The sequence below is a fragment of the Fringilla coelebs genome (assembly GCF_963513975.1).
Source record: "Fringilla coelebs genome assembly, chromosome: 2".
NCBI lineage: Eukaryota > Metazoa > Chordata > Aves > Passeriformes > Fringillidae > Fringilla > Fringilla coelebs.
Genome location: NC_140029.1, coordinates 314,766 through 333,143, shown reverse-complemented (window position 1 = coordinate 333,143; position 18,378 = coordinate 314,766). Strand labels below are relative to the sequence as shown.

At 60.8% G+C, this 18,378-nt stretch overlaps 1 protein-coding gene across 1 annotated transcript; it reads right to left on the bottom strand.

Moving 5' to 3' along the window:
- Positions 1-14,177: 14,177 nt before the first annotated feature.
- LOC311166382 (olfactory receptor 52B2-like) lies at positions 14,178-17,698 on the bottom strand (the record flags this gene model as incomplete). The annotated part of the gene is made up of 2 exons (XM_084226327.1): positions 17,626-17,698; positions 14,178-15,166 (listed from the first exon to the last, which is right to left on the bottom strand). The coding sequence occupies exon 2, from the start codon at positions 15,129-15,131 to the stop codon at positions 14,178-14,180; it is 954 nt and encodes a 317-aa protein (XP_084082453.1). The 5' UTR covers positions 15,132-15,166; positions 17,626-17,698.
- Between the last annotated feature and the right edge of the window lie 680 nt (positions 17,699-18,378).

The window sequence follows — 18,378 nt, the reverse complement described above, 5'->3', positions numbered from 1 at the left end:
TGCCCACCCTGCCAGGTGACAGCCTCTGACCTCCCTCGGTGTAACCCATTCCCTGTGTCCCACCACTCTCTGCTCCTGTAAAAAATCACTCTCCACTTGCACTGCTAATCCAAGTGAATCCAAATTTCAGGCGTGCCCGCCAGTGTTGCACTCAGGGCTGGCCCAGGATCAGGCAGCAGGGAGTGTTCTCCAGGGGAGTGCTGGGCAGAGGGTGTCTGCTGTCCTGGCCAGGCCAGGAAGGTGTGCCTGGAGGCGTCCAGGGCTGCTGCCCGTGCCAGGGGACGTGGTGGGCACTGCCCAAGGACAGATGGCAAAGGTTGGCTCCCAGGGCCTCGTCTGTGGGTGGGAAATGGGGGCTCAGGGGACTCCTGAGCCATTTCCATTGGCACAACCACCTCCCCCAGCCACTCGCAATCTGCCCTGGCCAAGTCTCCTGGAAAGCCCCAGGGACCCTCCCTTTCTGCTCCAGCCCCTTCTTCCCTGGGTCCTAAACCCCCCATCCTGGCCAGTCTGCCTTGGGGTGTAACACACCCAGCACTGCACAACCCAGCCAGCCCTGGCTCCTGCTGGGCCTGCTGCAGGTGTGTGCCCACACCTGGCTCCCCCTCTGCCCTCACGGCTCCCAGCAGTGGCACGTTTGGGCAGCATCCCTGTTCCATTCCCTGTGCCCACAGCAGGCACCTGCCAGCGCCACCAGCAGAACAAACATTTACCCAGCTGAGAAAAGGGTGTTTGTTCCAAAAGAAAACCAGAAGGAGGCAAATGTGTCCCAACAACCCATGGCACATTTCTTGTTTGGGGGCTGCATGGAAAGAAGTCTCCACAGGGTGCAGGTCACTGCTCAATTTCATCTGCAAAATGCACACACAGTGTCCACAGAGGGACCAGGACACCCAGGTGCAGAGCCACACCACTCCAGTTGTTCAGGCTTCACCCACAGCTGTCAGGGTATTTGATGCTGACATCAATTCTCTGAATTGCAGAAGTTTTCCTTCCCTCAGAAATCTCCTGATCAGTTCCCAGAGAGCCTGGCCCATGTCACAGCTCCCGAGGGGTGTGGGTGGGGAGTGTGCCCTGAGGTGCCAGGGGCCCGTGCCCCAGAGCTGCTCTGCACTGTCTGTCTGTCTGTCTGCCTGGGCAGAGCTCCTGCCATGCACAGCCAGGACAGACACCCACGCCAGGTCTCTCCCTGTCCCCAGAACCGACCCTGTGTCCCCCCAGTGCCACCCACAGCCCTGCTGCTGCTGCTGGGGACAGCTGTGGCAGTGTCCCCACCGCCCCCATCGCTGCTGCCGGAGCTCTGGCCCCAGGCCAGTGAGAAATGAGGGGATGGCACGAGGAGAAACAGCTTTGAACTAAAGGAGGGAAGATTTAGATGGGATCCTGGCAATGAGGAATTGTTCCCTGGCAGGGTGGGCAGGCCCTGGCACAGGGTGCCCAGAGCAGCTGGGGCTGCCCCTGGATCCCTGGCAGTGCCCAAGGCCAGGCTGGACACTGGGGCTGGAGCAGCCTGGGGCAGTGGGAGGTGTCCCTGCCATGGCAGGGCTGGCACTGGGGGGGATTTAGGGTCCTTCCAGCCCAAACCATTCCATGATTCTAAGCCAGAGCATCCCCTGGACACCTCCAGTCCCTGAGGGGCTGCACAGAACCCACCCCTGTCCAACACCCCCTCTGCAAGGGGCTGGGGGCCTGGAGATGAGACTCCCCCATGCCAAGGGGACACAGGTGACAGCAGCTGGGGCAGTGCCCCTGCCAGCTGCCAGCTCTGCCTGCTCCTTGCACTTCTGTGACTAAAAAAGGACAAAAGTTCAGTGCTGGAGCTCTGGAACACACGTGGCACAGCCTGCCCACGACAGTGACTCCCAGAACTGGGGACAGTTGGGGCCCAACTCCTGTGCAGGGTCAGCCAGGGCTGAGCCTCACTGCCTCCAAGGATGGACACTCCAGGAACCTGCTCTGGGCTGGGAACCACAGCCAGGGCAGCCAGCTCCTCCCAGGGACAGGTGGGACAGGGACCCGAGGGGGGACCAGGGCATCCCCCTCCCCACCTCAGCAGGTGGTGCCCTGTGGGGCTGCCCCAGAGCAGGGGCTGGGCAGAGTCCCAGAATAAAGCAGGGATTTATCCAAAGGATCTCCTGCATGGACCCACCTGGGGCAGCACCAGAGCCCAGCCAGGGCTGCACCCAAGATGACCCAAAATGGCCCCAAAATGCCCGGCCGGGCACGGGGTCTCTCCCTGGGATCAGCTCTGCTCCATTTGCACCTTGCAGTTCATTGTCCCATCCCAGCTTCAGCCCCTGCAGTCCCACCCTGCTTGTTTTTCTCTCTCCAGCCCACGGGGTTTGTGCTCCTGGCTGAGATTTGGCTCATTTGTCCTTGGTGCCCAGCTGGAGCAGGAATTGTTTTGTCTCCCTGCTCTGTGCACAGAGCTCACCATCCCATAATATGAACCCAGACACACACACTAGAGCAGCACAGAACCTGGAAAATAGAAAAGCCAAACCTGAGGCATCATTTCTCCCCCTTTAGAGGCTTGAAAAGGCCTTTACCTTGTCAAGTCTCTATTCTAAATGTCTACTAATAATAGGTATTTAATAACAGATAAGTATCCAATAATAGTAAACAATTATCAATATAAACATCTAATAAACATCTAACAACAGATAAATATCTAATAGCAGATAAACATCTAATACTGGATAAATTTCTAATGGCAGTAAATATCTAACAGTAAATGTCTAATAAGAGCCTGTTTTCCTCCTCTCCCCTGCTCAATTTGCCTCCCTCCATCCCCACACCATTTCAAAATGTAACCATTGACTGAAGAAACAGAAAATTCACACTTTGTTCCCGTTGCAGCAGGTAATTCACACTGCCCAGAGAGAGCTGGGATTCCAGGCAGGTGTTCCAGCCCCTGCTTTGCTCCGATGCCAGAGAACTCTCCAGATGCTGGTGACAATCCAGAGACGTCCCTGTCCCACAGCAGGGCTTTGCCCTCCCCGCCTCACCAGGCTCGGGGGGCAGGGGGGTATTTAACCCCCTAAATGCTGAGATGGGTCTCAGGAGAAAGCTGCCCCCCCCCTCCCACCCAGCCTGGGGCTGAGGCCGCCCTGCTCAGGGCAAGGCAGCCCCACGGCTCACCTGAGCCCACCTGGCCGGCTCACCTGAGCCCACCTGAGCCCACCTGAGCCCACCTGGCAGGCTCACCTGAGCCCACCTGGCCAGCTCACCTGAGCTCACCTGAGCCCACCTGGCCAGCTCACCTGAGCCCACCTGAGCCCACCTGGCCAGCTCACCTGAGCTCACCTGAGCCCACCTGGCCAGCTCACCTGAGCCCACCTGAGCCCACCTGGCAGACTCACCTGAGCTCACCTGACCAGCTCACCTGAGCCCACCTGGCCGGCTCACCTGAGCCCACCTGGCCAGCTCACCTGAGCTCACCTGAGCCCACCTGGCAGGCTCACCTGAGCCCCCCTGGCAGACCCCACCCCTCAGCAGATGCTCAAGGAGCTGCCGTGGTTCCCTGCAGCTCGGGGCCCAAAGTCTCATCTTTCCCGAGGCAGGATTTGGGATCTCCCCGCTCTGCCCCGTAACACCTGCCAGGGGCTTTGCTGCCAGCTGTGCTCAGAGGGGCTGGGACAGCCAGGCGGGACGGGGCACCTGTCCCAGGGCACTGGGGACCTGTCCCACGGCACTGGGGACGTGTCCCACGGCACTGGGGATGTGTGCCACAGCACTGGGGATGTGTGCCACGGCACTGGGGACCTGTCCCACAGGACAGGGCACGTGTCCCACGGCACTGGGGACCTGTCCCATGGCACTAGGCAGTGCTGGCCCTCGCTGGGCAGGAGCAGGGGCAGGGAAGGAGCAGGAGCAGGGAAGGAGCAGGGGCAGGGAAGGAGCAGGGAAGGAGCAGGGGCAGGGGCAGGGGCAGGAGCAGGGAAGGAGCAGGGGCAGGGGCAGGGGCAGGGGCAGGGGCAGGAGCAGGGAAGGAGCAGGAGCAGGGGCAGGGGCAGGGGCAGGGGCAGGAGCAGGGAAGGAGCAGGAGCAGGGGCAGGGGCAGGAGCAGGGAAGGAGCAGGGGCAGGGGCAGGGGCAGGGGCAGGGGCAGGGGCAGGGGCAGGGGCAGGAGCAGGGAAGGAGCAGGAGCAGGGGCAGGGGCAGGAGCAGGGAAGGAGCAGGGGCAGGGGCAGGAGCAGGGGCAGGAGCAGGGAAGGAGCAGGGGCAGGGGCAGGAGCAGGAGCAGGAGCAGGGAAGGAGCAGGGGCAGGAGCAGGGAAGGAGCAGGAGCAGGAGCAGGGAAGGAGCAGGAGCAGGGGCAGGGGCAGGGGCAGGGGCAGGGGCAGGGGCAGGGGCAGGAGCAGGGGCAGGAGCAGGGGCAGGAGCAGGGGCAGGGAAGGAGCAGGAGCAGGGGCAGGGGCAGGGGCAGGGGCAGGAGCAGGAGCAGGGGCAGGAGCAGGGAAGGAGCAGGAGCAGGGGCAGGGGCAGGGGCAGGGGCAGGAGCAGGAGCAGGGGCAGGGGCAGGAGCAGGGAAGGAGCAGGAGCAGGGGCAGGAGCAGGGAAGGAGCAGGAGCAGGAGCAGGGGCAGGAGCAGGAGCAGGAGCAGGAGCAGGGGCAGGAGCAGGAGCAGGAGCAGGAGCAGGGAAGGAGCAGGAGCAGGGGCAGGGGCAGGGGCAGGGGCAGGGGCAGGGGCAGGGGCAGGGGCAGGGAAGGAGCAGGAGCAGGAGCAGGAGCAGGAGCAGGGAAGGAGCAGGAGCAGGGGCAGGGGCAGGGGCAGGGGCAGGAGCAGGGGCAGGAGCAGGAGCAGGGGCAGGGAAGGAGCAGGGGCAGGGGCAGGAGAGGAGCAGGGGCAGGGGCAGGAGAGGAGCAGGAGCAGGAGCAGGGACAGGATCAGGAGCAGGGAAGGAGCTGGAGCAGGGAAGGAGCAGGAGCAGGAGCAGGGGCAGGGGCAGGGGCAGGAGCAGGAGCAGGGGCAGGGGCAGGGGCAGGGGCAGGGGCAGGAGCAGGAGCAGGGGCAGGAGCAGGAGCTCTCCTGGAGCCCAGCACAGCCCCAGCCCTCTGTCCCAGCCCTGCCCACACCTGCCACCCTGGGGCTGGGGGAGTGTCAGGGAGCCAGGTGAGCGACACTGGCCCTGTGCTGGCACCGAGAGCCTCCCTGGCTGTGGGGACAGACACACGGACACCCTCCCTGGCTGAGGGGACAGACACACGGACACCCTCCCGGGCTGAGGGGACAGACACACTGACACCCTCCCTGGCTGCGGGGACAGACACACTGACACCCTCCCTGGCTGCAGGGACAGACACACTGACACCCTCCCTGGCTGTGGGGACAGACACACTGACACCCTCCCTGGCTGCGGGGATAGACACACTGACACCCTCCCTGGCTGCAGGGACACACGGACACCCTCCCTGGCTGCGGGGACAGACACACGGACACCCTCCCTGGCTGTGGGGACAGACACACTGACACCCTCCCTGGCTGTGGGGACAGACACACGGACACCCTCCCTGGCTGAGGGGACAGACACACTGACACCCTCCCTGGCTGCAGGGACAGGCACACTGACACCCTCCCTGGCTGTGGGGACAGACACACTGACACCCTCCCTGGCTGCGGGGATAGACACACTGACACCCTCCCTGGCTGCAGGGACACACGGACACCCTCCCTGGCTGCGGGGACAGACACACGGACACCCTCCCTGGCTGTGGGGACAGACACACGGACACCCTCCCTGGCTGAGGGGACAGACACACTGACACCCTCCCTGGCTGCAGGGACAGACACACTGACACCCTCCCTGGCTGAGGGGACAAACACACGGACACCCTCCCTGGCTGCGGGGACAGACACACGGACACCCTCCCTGGCTGCGGGGACAGACACAGTGACACCCTCCCTGGCTGCAGGGACAGACACACTGACACCCTCCCTGGCTGCAGGGACAGACACACTGACACCCTCCCTGGCTGCGGGGATAGACACACTGACACCCTCCCTGGCTGCAGGGACACCCAGACCTGTGCCCTGTGCCCCCCCAGGTGCCCCCACCCAGGTGCTCCTTCCCCCAGGCCCCTCCTGGGGCGGGGGGCTGCTCTCCCCTGGATTAAATCAGTAAATTAGAGTCTCTGCATCGGCCAGAAACCTCATTAGCAACGATCTGAGGCTCGTGTTTGCACAAGTGCTCCCAGTCACACAGCACCAGAGCCAGCATCTGGCCAGGCCCTCTCCAGGAGCGCAGAAATGAGACCTGGGCTGGAGAGAGGAGCCTCACCTGGCCAAAGTCCAGCAGCAGCTGCTTCACTCATCCTTTATTCACCCCTTTGTGTGCCATAACGAGCCCTGTACCCCAATGCTGTGAATATAAAGGCACTCAGGGTGCATCCAGCCTCGGGGCAACTTTTTCAGGCTGGGGTAACTCTATCAGCCGTGTGGATGCAGCAGAAAATGAAATCCCATGTCTCCACGGAAGCTGAATGCCCAAACGAGCCCTGATGGCTGTTAATTACATTCCTGCCCTTTTACACTTTATTGATCAGGTCTCAGGTTCACTTTGCCATTATTGTATTTGAATCCAAAGGCAAATGAAGCTGTTTCAGATTTCTCTGATAATCCCATTTCTCTGTTAAATTTAAGCACAGCCAGGGTCTGGGGCAGAGCAGGGTGCAGGGAAATGGGCTGGGGGCTGCCCTCCCTCCCTGCAGAGAGCAGGGCCCAGCTGCCAGCCTGCACCCAGCACAGAGCAGGATGGGGAGCCCCCTCCAGCCCAGGGACCCCCGAGGGGGAGCACAGGGCAGGGATCCTGCCTGGCTGGGGGCTGGCGTGTCCCCAGGCAGTGCAGCACACCGTTCCTCACCTGCAGGAGCTGGGCAGTCACAGAATCACAGAATTACACAAGGTTTGGTCTGTTTCACTGCACCCCTGCCATGGCAGGGACACCTTCCACAGCCCCAGGCTGCTCAGAGCCCACCCAGCCTGGCCCTGGACCCCCGAGCTCTTGGGGCAGCCTGTGCCAGGGGGGTGGAAGGAAAAGGCCCCAGGAGCAGCTGGATGAACCCAGGGGAGGCTCAGGGGCAATGGCTCATGGCCAGCACTGCTCCTGGCACAGACACCTTGATTCTGGGACACCTTTTCACTGGGAACTGTGAATATGGGGTGTTTGCTTTATCAGGGTGCCCCTCCGCTGTCCTGGCTCCCCCGTCCTGGCTGGGAGCTGGCATTTCTGCTGCTGGAGCATTTCTGCTGCTGGAGCCTTTGAGAGCAGAGCATCTCCTGCCTGCAGCTGCTGGGCTGGAGCAAAGCTCAGGGTCAGAGTCACTGAGGCTGGAAAAGCCCTCTGAGACCAGAGCCCAGCCATTCCCCAGCAGTGCCAAGGCCACCACTGACCCACGTCCCCAAGTGTCACATCCACACAGCTGTGAAATCCCTGCAGGGATGGGCACTCCAAACCTCCCTGGGCAGCTGTGCCAGGGCTGCATTCCTTCCTATCTGGGAAGGAATTGTCCCAGAACCCAGAGTGAACCTCCCCCAGAACAGTTTGGGGCTGATTCCTCCTGTCCTGTCCCTGTTCCCTGGGAGCAGAGCCCGACCCCCCCGGCTGTCCCCTCCTGGCAGGGACTTGTGCAGAGCCACAAGGGCCCCCTGAGCCTCCTTTGCTCCAGGCTCAGCCCCTGCCCAGCTCCCTCAGGAATTCTCCAGCCCCTTCCCAGCTCCCTCAGGAATTCTCCAGCCCCTTCCCAGCTCCCTCAGGAATTCTCCAGCCCCTTCCCAGCCCCGTTCCCTGCCCTGCACACGCTGCAGGAGAGCTGCTCTGGCTGTGCCAGGAGTTAAATCCTGAAAAGGCTGAAGCAGCAGGTCCCACCTTGCTCTGTCCCCCAGCCCAGGGGTGCCCGGGGCACAGGGTGGGGAGGGGGCTGTGCTCACCCTGAGCCCGTGGGGGGGGCACAGGGACCTGGCCAGGTGTGTCCCGGGCATTTCCTGCAGCTGCACTCCTCACCTGCACAGCCCTGCAGCCCCCCAGGCTGCCCTGAGGGCACTCAGCCAGCCCTCACCTGTGGAACCCAGGACATTGCTCTGGCTGCCCTGCAGGACTGCAGACCCTGCCAGGGGCTCAGAGAGCCTGGCACACAGCCCCAGACCCCTGTGCCTTTGATTTAGCCCTTGGAAAAAACAATTACCAACCTTAGATGAGGATCTGCAAGCCACAAAAGTCTAAGCAGAATGACAGTGAATTTATCAGAGGGTGAAAATGTAGAATTTTGGGGGTTTAGAATGGGGGTTCAGGGGGCAGATGGAGCAATCTGGGCATGTCCTGCCCTTCTTCTTCTTCTTCTTCCTGGCCTCCACCTTCTGCTGGGATGGTGGCACTTTTGGATTGGTTTCAGGTAGCAGCTCACTGTCTAACACAGGTGATGGGTACTGGGAAGTTATGGTAAATATTGTACACGTGGTTTTTAGCATAAAAAGCCAACAGCACCCCAAGGGGGTCAGCGTGCCTCAGCCCGACCTGCCAGACAGACCATGGTGGGTCAGAGAAAGGATGTTATAGATAAGAAATAATAAACAACCTTGAGAACAAGAACAGAAGAATGCTGACTCCTAATTTGACAGCCAGGCTGGGAGGAGAGGCTGTCACACAGCTCAGGGTCGCTGTGCCCAGCAGAGGTCCCGAGACTCAGCCCCCCCTGCACAGCCCACGTCCTGCCCGGGGCTCAGGGAGGCTGCAGGGCTGTGCCTGCCCCAGCCCGGGCTGGCAGGGACCTGGGGACAGCTCTGCCCCTGCCCTGCCCCAGCCTGGGACAGTTCTGCCCCTGCTCTGCCCCAGCCTGGAGGGGCTTTACACCCAGAACAGTTTTAGCTTTTTGGGAACCACGGTGGAGAGGAAACTGAGAGCTCTGAGCTGGAGGTCAGCAGACATCCCTGCTAAAAACCTCTCGGGTGGTTTTTGTCCCCATTGCTGATTTTTTGGACCAGTAGAACTGGAGCCCCCAGAAGCCTGCAGAGACCCTGGGCAGGGAATTGCAGTCAGAGCTCCCTGACTGCCAGCACCCTTCAGGGAGCTGTCAGGGACCTGTGGGACCAGCAGGAATCTCCAACCCATGAGATCAAAACTCACCCAAAACTTGCCCCGAAGGCTGAGCTACCATCTCATTTCAGCAAGGAGGTGGTGCTGTTTATCATCTGCCTCCTGTGAAGTGGGATTTTGATGTAGTAAGGTAGAAAAACCACAAAGAAAGGCTCCATAAAACCAAGCCTGCTCTCCTGGAATCAGTGGCTGGCCCTGTCGAAGCCAGCCCTTTGCACGTTCCCATGTGAAAGCAGCCCTGGCGTGAGCAGTTCGTTAGCACAACAATCTGCTCCTGGGTGAAAAACAACCAGCACTTGTGTAAACTGTTTTTGCACCCTCAGATGGAAAAATGGAAACTCTCTTTTACAAACAGCTGTCCCTGCAGCTGCACCCCGGGGTTTGAGTGGCCAATCAATAGAGGGTAACAACTTGTTATTAACCAATAAAGGAATTGGCAAGAAAGCTCCTGACCAACTGGGGTCACACACGAGGTCTGTAAAAATTATATAAAAACCAGTTCCGTGAATAAAGGAGAGGCTTTTTCCACCGTGAAGAAAATGGAGCCCGTGTGATTTATTCCCATGGGATTTTATTAAATTAACATTGCACAGAATGATGGAGTCATCCTGGTTCTCCCCCTTCCACCGGAGCAGGCTGCTCCAAGCTCCATCCAGCCTGGCCTGGAACACCTCCAGGATCCAGGGGCATCCTGACCCAGGAGCTCCCAGCGGGTTCCTCACCCTTCCCAGGTGGGCTCCACGCCCCCAGCGCTCCCTGGCACTGAGGGGGACCCTGCCCCTGCCCACCCATCCCTGCCAGGAGCCCCTGCTGCCCTTTGCCAGGCAGGGCTGAGGGAGGAGAGCTCAGAGCAGGGAGCTCTGCCCTGGGTGAGGAACCCAGCACCACTGTCTGTGAGCAGGCACAGAGCTGGGGGGGACAGGGCACACCCCAGCCCTGTCCCTGTCCCTGTCATCCAAACACACTCACAAGAGCCATGACCCGAGCTAGAAACACAATGGCTGTCTCCAGATTTGGGGGGAAAAAAAAATGAAGGGAAGGAGCAGTGTTTTCCCACCCCGTGTGAGTTATTAAGCTGACATTTTAACCACCTTGAAATATAAATCTCCCTGCTTGGCTGGCTAATGCCCCATTAGGCACGGGCCCCTGGCCAGGAATGGCCCAGCTGGTGATTCATTCACCTGGGGACATTTCCTGGGCAGGTCCTCCTGACCTGGCCCCCCTCCAGCCAGGGAGCAAGGCAGGGAGTTCAGACTCAGGTCTGCCTGCTCCTTGGTGTAACACCATCCTGCTCCACGGTGTAACACCATCCTGCCTCCTCCTTGGTGTAACACCATCCTGCCTGCTCCATGGTGTAACACCATCCTGCTCCTTGGTGTAACACCATCCTGCTCCATGGTGTAACACCATCCTGCCTGCTCCTTGGTGTAACACCATCCTGCTCCTTGGTGTAACACCATCCTGCCTCCTCCTTGGTGTAACACCATCCTGCCTCCTCCATGGTGTAACACCATCCTGCCTGCTCCTTGGTGTAACACCATCCTGCTCCTTGGTGTAACACCGTCCTGCCTGCTCCTTGGTGTAACACCATCCTGCTCCATGGTGTAACACCATCCTGCCTGCTCCATGGTGTAACACCATCCTGCCTGCTCCTTGGTGTAACACCATCCTGCTCCTTGGTGTAACACCATCCTGCTCCTTGGTGTAACACCATCCTGCTCCATGGTGTAACACCATCCTGCCTCCTCCTTGGTGTAACACCGTCCTGCCTGCTCCTTGGTGTAACACCATCCTGCCTGCTCCATGGTGTAACACCATCCTGCCTGCTCCTTGGTGTAACACCGTCCTGCTCCTTGGTGTAACACCATCCTGCCTGCTCCATGGTGTAACACCATCCTGCCTGCTCCTTGGTGTAACACCATCCTGCCTGCTCCTTGGTGTAACACCATCCTGCCTGCTCCATGGTGTAACACCATCCTGCCTGCTCCTTGGTGTAACACCATCCTGCCTCCTCCATGGTGTAACACCATCCTGCCTGCTCCATGGTGTAACACCGTCCTGCTCCTTGGTGTAACACCATCCTGCCTGCTCCTTGGTGTAACACCGTCCTGCCTGCTCCATGGTGTAACACCATCCTGCCTGCTCCTTGGTGTAACACCATCCTGCCTCCTCCTTGGTGTAACACCATCCTGCCTGCTCCATGGTGTAACACCATCCTGCTCCATGGTGTAACACCATCCTGCTCCTTGGTGTAACACCATCCTGCCTGCTCCTTGGTGTAACACCATCCTGCCTCCTCCTCCATGGTGTAACACCGTCCTGCCTGCTCCATGGTGTAACACCATCCTGCTCCTTGGTGTAACACCATCCTGCCTGCTCCTTGGTGTAACACCATCCTGCCTCCTCCTCCATGGTGTAACACCATCCTGCCTGCTCCTTGGTGTAACACCATCCTGCTCCTTGGTGTAACACCATCCTGCTCCATGGTGTAACACCATCCTGCCTGCTCCTTGGTGTAACACCATCCTGCTCCTTGGTGTAACACCATCCTGCTCCATGGTGTAACACCATCCTGCTCCATGGTGTAACACCATCCTGCCTGCTCCTTGGTGTAACACCATCCTGCCTGCTCCATGGTGTAACACCATCCTGCTCCTTGGTGTAACACCATCCTGCCTGCTCCATGGTGTAACACCGTCCTGCCTGCTCCATGGTGTAACACCATCCTGCCTCCTCCTTGGTGTAACACCACCCTGGGACACCCAGGAGCAGACAGATCCACAGAGCCATGGGGCACAGAGCCTTTGGGCTGGAAAGGACCTTAAATCCCATCCCAGCCCTGCCGTGGCAGGGACACCTCCCACTGCCCCAGGCTGCTCCAGCCCCAGGAATTGACAAATCCCGGGGGCAGCTCGACTGCTCTTAGAGCTGCCCACAGCAACCTGCTCTCCTGACACATTTCCCTCCTCACAGCTCCATCTCCTACCAAAAATCACGTGGCTGCTCTGTGCAAACACTCCTTTTTTTCCCTTTTTGCTAAGAAAGCCAACACAAACACGAAGGTTCTGAGGACATTAAAACCCCAGCAACAGCAGCAGCTTTTGTCCCAGCCCCGTTATCTCTGCTGCTAGACAAACAGCCTTTAATGAACAGACTTTCATTTCCCCTGTGCCCATCACAGGGTGCCACCTTTGATCAAATCAGAGGAAAATAAAACAAAGAAAGCAAAAAACGTGTTGCAGAAGTGAAAAACTTTTGGGGGGTTTTGATCTGAAACCATGAATCCACCTCTCTCCCTTTTCTTTTGAAGCTGTGGCAGCATCACTGGTGTGGCTGGAGCAGAGTTTGCTGTTGGGTTATCTCAGCTCCTGTGTCATCCAGGTCTGAACACACCTGGTGTGCCCAGGGCTCCTGCCCCCCCAGGACACGGGGTTGGATCAGCCCCAGCCAGGAGGGCCCAGGTGCAGGGCACAGCATTTCACAGAGCCCAGGTCCTGGCAGAGCCATTCCCAGGTCACCACCCCTCCAAACCAGGCACCTCCGAGGGTGCAGCAGCGCTTTCCTCACCTGGGCAGGTGTGAGAGGGCTCTCCCAGGTGTGCAGCAGTGCTTTCCCCACCTGGGCAGTTCTGACAGGGCTCTGCCAGGTGTGCAGCAGTGCTTTCCCCACCTGGGCAGGTGTGACAGGGTTCTGCCAGGTGTGCAGCAGTGCTTTCCTCACTTGGGCAGGTGTGAGAGGGCTCTGCCAGGTGTGCAGCAGTGCTTTCCCCACCTGGGCAGGTGTGAGAGGGCTCTGCCAGGTGTGCAGCAGTGCTTTCCTCACCTGGGCAGCTCTGACAGGGCTCTGCCAGGTGTGCAGCAGTGCTTTCCTCACTTGGGCAGGTGTGAGAGGGCTCTGCCAGGTGTGCAGCAGTGCTTTCCCCACCTGGGCAGGTGTGAGAGGGCTCTGCCAGGTGTGCAGCAGTGCTTTCCTCACCTGGGCAGCTCTGACAGGGCTCTGCCAGGTGTGCAGCAGTGCTTTCCTCACCTGGGCAGGTGTGACAGGGCTCTGCCAGGTGTGCAGCAGTGCTTTCCTCACCTGGGCAGGTCTCACAGGGCTCTGCAGCCCTTCCAGGTGTACAGCAGTGCTTTCCCCACCTGGGCAGGTCTGACAGGGCTCTGCAGCCCCGCCAGGCTGTGGGACTGCCAGTGCTGGCTGCCCCCAGTCGGGGCAAAGGGACGTTCTGCAGAAGTGGCTGATCTGCTCCATCTCAGGAGTGACACCAGGAGCCCACCAGGCCCTTTGTGGGTGACACAGGTGACACAGGGTCAGACCATCCCTCTCCTGCATTGCTGTGAGAGCTGTGGAGCCCCAGGAGGGGCTCCCTAAGCGCCACAGCCAGCACTCCCTGGTCACTGCCTGGATGAGGCAGAGCTGTCCTGCCAAGACAGAAAGCATCCCTGTGGGACGTGGTGGGTGCAGGAAACCTCTGTCCCTTTACACACCACTCTGAAGGTTTGAGTTGCATTTGGGAGTCACGGTTTAAGGGAACTGTTTCTCCCAAACACGGGACAATAAAGCCTTTCCCAAGCTCTCGGGGCACTTCAGCAGGGAAACACCTTCAGCAGCAGGAAGTGCCAGGGTCCCTCAGCAATGAGGGCAGGAGGATGAACCCCCCCTGTGCCATGTGAGCACTGTGGGGCCCGTCCAGCTCGGTGTGCCGTGCTTCAGTCTGGCAACCCACAAGGTGTCCACAGTCTGGGCTCTGTTGGAAAGGTGAAGGACAGGCAGAAATGAAGCTGTAGGACAGCAAACACAACCAGCTGTAGCAGGTGACAGTGAGTCAGCGGGTCTGAGTGCCTGGATGCTTCTCAGCTGAACCTGCCCAGTCTGTGCCAGTGAAGGAAATTCAGGGGAAGCAGCTCCGGGAGAAACCAGCAGCAGTGGCGGTGCTGATGAGCCAAGCCCGTGTCTCCAGAAATGCCACCCCCTCCAGCCTCCCTGGAAGCCCTTGGGCACGCCTGGCTCCTCCGGGCCGGCAGTGCCGCGGCCTCGGGGCTGCTCTCCATCCCGGAGCCCTCCCGGAGCCCTCCCGGAGCCCTCCCGGCTCAGCAGCCGCCGCCCCAGCCGGGGCAGAGCAGGCGGGCGACGCGCTCGCGGATCTGCCGCGTCCTCACCCCGTAGACGATGGGGTTGAGCATGGGCGGCACCACCACGTAGAGGTTGGCCAGCAGGATGTGCACCCGCCCGGGCACCTGGCGGCCGAAGCGGTGCGTCAGGAAGGAGAAGAAGGCGGGCACGTAGAACATGAGGATGACGCAGAGGTGGGAGCCGCAGGTGCCCAGGGTTTTGAGGCGCGCCCGCGGCGTGGGCAGGCGGAAGACGGCGCGGAGGATGAGCGCGTAGGAGGCGGCGATGAGCACCACGTCCAGCCCCGAGGAGAGCAGCGCCGTGGTCAGCCCGTACCAGACGTTGGCGCGGATGTCGGCGCAGGCCAGGCGCGCGATGCCCATGTGCTCGCAGTAGGTGTGGGGCATGACGTTGTGCCCGCAGTAGGGCAGGCGCTTCAGCAGGAACACGGGCGGGCACATGATGCACAGCCCGCGGGCCACGGCGGCCGCCGCCGCCTTGGCGATGGCCGAGGGCGTCAGCAGCGCCCCGTAGCGCAGCGGGGCGCACACGGCCACGTAGCGGTCGAAGGCCATGGCCAGCAGCACCGAGGACTCCACGATGAAGCTGAAGTGGGTGAAGAACATCTGGGCGATGCAGGCGTCGAAGGAGATCTCCCTGGCGCCGAACCAGAAGATGGCCAGCATCTTGGGCACAGTGGCGGTGGACAGCAGCAGGTCCGAGAGGGCCAGCATGGCCAGGAACAGGTACATGGGCTCGTGCAGGCTGCGGTCCGTGGCGATCAGGAAGAGCAGCAGCAGGTTGCCGAGCACGGCGGTGAGGTACATCAGGCAGAAGGGCACCGAGATCCAGATGTGGGACTCCTCCATGCCCGGGATGCCCGTCAGCACAAAGGTGATGGGGTCGAAGCTGCTCTCGTTGAGCTCGTACATGGCGCCCCCGGGCTCAGCCCCCGCCTGACTCGGCTCTGTGCAGGGAGGAGAAGGGACAGACACCCCTGTGAGCCTGGCTGTGCTCATGGCTGCACAGTGGAAAGGGACAGACACCCCTGTGAGCCTGGCTGTGCCCACGGCACCTGAGAGACACTGCAAAGGACAAGGGACAGACCCCCCTGTGAGCCTGGCTGTGCTCATGGCACCTGAGAGACACTGCAGAGGACAAGGGACAAACCACCCCTGTGAGCCTGGCTGTGCCCATGGCACCTGAGAGACACTGCAGAGGACAAGGGACAGACCCTCCTGTGAGCCTGGCTGTGCTCATGGCACCTGAGAGACACTGCAGAGGACAAGGGACAAACCACCCCTGTGAGCCTGGCTGTGCTCATGGCTGCACAGTGGAAAGGGACAGACACCCCTGTGAGCCTGGCTGTGCCCATGGCACCTGAGAGAGGCTGCAAAGGACAAGGGACAAACCACCCCTGTGAGCCTGGCTGTGCCCACAGCACCTGAGAGACACTGCAAAGGACAAGGGACAAACCACCCCTGTGAGCCTGGCTGTGCTCATGGCACCTGAGAGACACTGCAAAGGACAAGGGACAGACCACCCCTGTGAGCCTGGCTGTGCTCATGGCACCTGAGAGACACTGCAAAGGACAAGGGACAGACCCCCCTGTGAGCCTGGCTGTGCCCATGGCACCTGAGAGAGGCTGCAAAGGACAAGGGACAGACCCCCCTGTGAGCCTGGCTGTGCCCACAGCACCTGAGAGACACTGCAAAGGACAAGGGACAGACCACCCCTGTGAGCCTGGCTGTGCCCACAGCACCTGAGAGACACTGCAAAGGACAAGGGACAGACCACCCCTGTGAGCCTGGCTGTGCCCACAGCACCTGAGAGAGGCTGCAAAGGACAAGGGACAGACCACCCCTGTGAGCCTGGCTGTGCCCACAGCACCTGAGAGACACTGCAAAGGACAAGGGACAGACCCCCCTGTGAGCCTGGCTGTGCCCATGGCACCTGAGAGAGGCTGCACAGGGGGACACAGGTGACAAGGCTCCTGCCCTCTGCCCCCAGGGTACAGAGGATCCTGTTTGTCCTGCCAGTCCCACCAAGTGTGGCTGGAGGGAAAACATCTCTGCTCTCCCACTGCTAAACAGGCCAGGCCTTTTTCCAGCTCTGCTTTATCCACTGCCACAAAACCCTTGTAAAAGTCATTGAAACTGTCATAAAAGTCACCCTCAGCCCTGTCACAGTCAGTGGCTCCATCTGTGAGCACACACAGAGCTGTGTCTGTGGTGGCACTCCAGGTTCCTCCAGGGAGGTGAAATTACACACTTTGTCACCCTGCTCGGACCAAAGTTCCTTTAAAACCCCAAATGCAGGAATAAATCCTTCCCCAGGATCGATGTTGGGCAGTGTCTGGGATGTGACTGACACCCAGCTGCACCTCTGAGGGCTGTGCCACCCGTCACACTTCTCACTGGGAGCCCCTTGAGGCACTGGAAGGGGCTCCAGGGTCCCCCTCTCCATCCTGAGCAGCCCCAGCTCTCCCAGCCTGGCTCTGGAGCAGAGAGAGCCCTTTCTTTTCCTGCCTTTTGCTTCATTCCTTTTCCACTCCTTCATTAAGAGGGGCAAAGACACAGTGGTCTGCACAGAGTGATCCTTGGACGAAGAAATCCTGGCCCAGAGCAGAAGCAGCCCAGGGGACGCCCCAAGCACAGAGCTCTGCTCTGGTGCTGGCCCCGCAGCCCCTCCAGGCTCTGAGCTCAGTTTTCCCGGCTCCCGAGGCGCGGGGGCAGCCGGAGCTGGGATCCCCACCTGGAAGCACTGTCCCATGACTGATGGCCTGAGGGCATCTCTGAAGATCTGAATAATGCAAACCAGCCAAGCTGCAAATCCTCCTGCCTTGGGAAGGGCTTTGGGCAGATCCCACCACAGGACTGCTGGGTCCCCCACCTCACCCCCGGCCCCCACGCTGCCCTGTGTAAACCCCATCACACATCAGAAAAGCTCCGGGCCAGGGCAGGGATGGAGGAAAACCAGTTGGATTCGGACCAACCTTCCCTGCTCGCAGCCTGATTGACTTTCCTTGCCAGCCGCAGGTACCCGAGCCAGACGCGTTTGCATTTCTGAGCGCTTCCATTAAGGGCTCTCGGCTCCCTGAACCAAAAGCCCGCAGAAAACCCGGCTCAGGGCAGAAAAGACCTTCAGCTCATGGCCAATATTTGTCCAGCCGCCTCTCCCGCTTGCAGACCCGTGTCACCCGGGCGCATCGAGCCAGCGCGGGTCCCGAGCAGGGGATTAAATCTGCCCGGGCGCGTTCCCAGCCTGGGAGCGTGTGCGGGCTACAGAGCAGCTCAGCAAGGCTTTCCGCCTCCGCTTCCCAGAAACATGGAAATTATTCCTCTCACACACCTCTGTGCCGCCCTTCAGCCTCCTGCAGGCTGGCTGCCCCCAGCCCAGCAGCAGCGGTGCCGGAGCAGGACTCACCGAGGGCCGCCCGCGCTGGGAAGAGGAGCCGGGCCGGGGCAGCCCGGAGCCCCCCGAGGGTGCCGATCCTTCCCTCCGCACGCCGCGGAGCAGCACCGGGCCCCGCGCCCGGGCAGCTTAAATTGCGGCGCATTAACCATTAACAGCAGTTAACACTGCGCTGGGGCAGTTCCTGCTTTCCCAGCATTTGCATTGCAAGTGATTTTCCTCTCTCCTCGGGCGCCCGACCCTGGGCCGGGCTGGAAGAGCTGGGAGGAGATGGGCACTGTGACAGGGCAGGAGATGGGCACAGTGACAGGGCAGGGGATGGGCACAGTGACAGGGCAGGAGAGGGGCACAGTGACACAGTGACAGGGCAGGAGAGGGGCACAGTGACACAGTGACAGGGCAGGGGATGGGCACAGTGACAGGGCAGGAGGTGGGCACAGTGACACAGTGACAGGGCAGGAGAGGGGCACAGTGACACAGTGACAGGGCAGGGGATGGGCACAGTGACAGGGCAGGGGATGGGCACAGTGACAGGGCAGGAGATGGGCACAGTGACAGGGCAGGAGAGGGGCACAGTGACAGGGCAGGAGAGGGGCACAGTGACAGGGCAGGAGAGGGGCACAGTGACAGGGCAGGGGATGGGCACAGTGACAGGGCAGGGGATGGGCACAGTGACAGGGCAGGGGATGGGCACAGTGACACAGTGACAGGGCAGGAGATGGGCACAGTGACAGGGCAGGAGAGGGGCACAGTGACAGGGCAGGG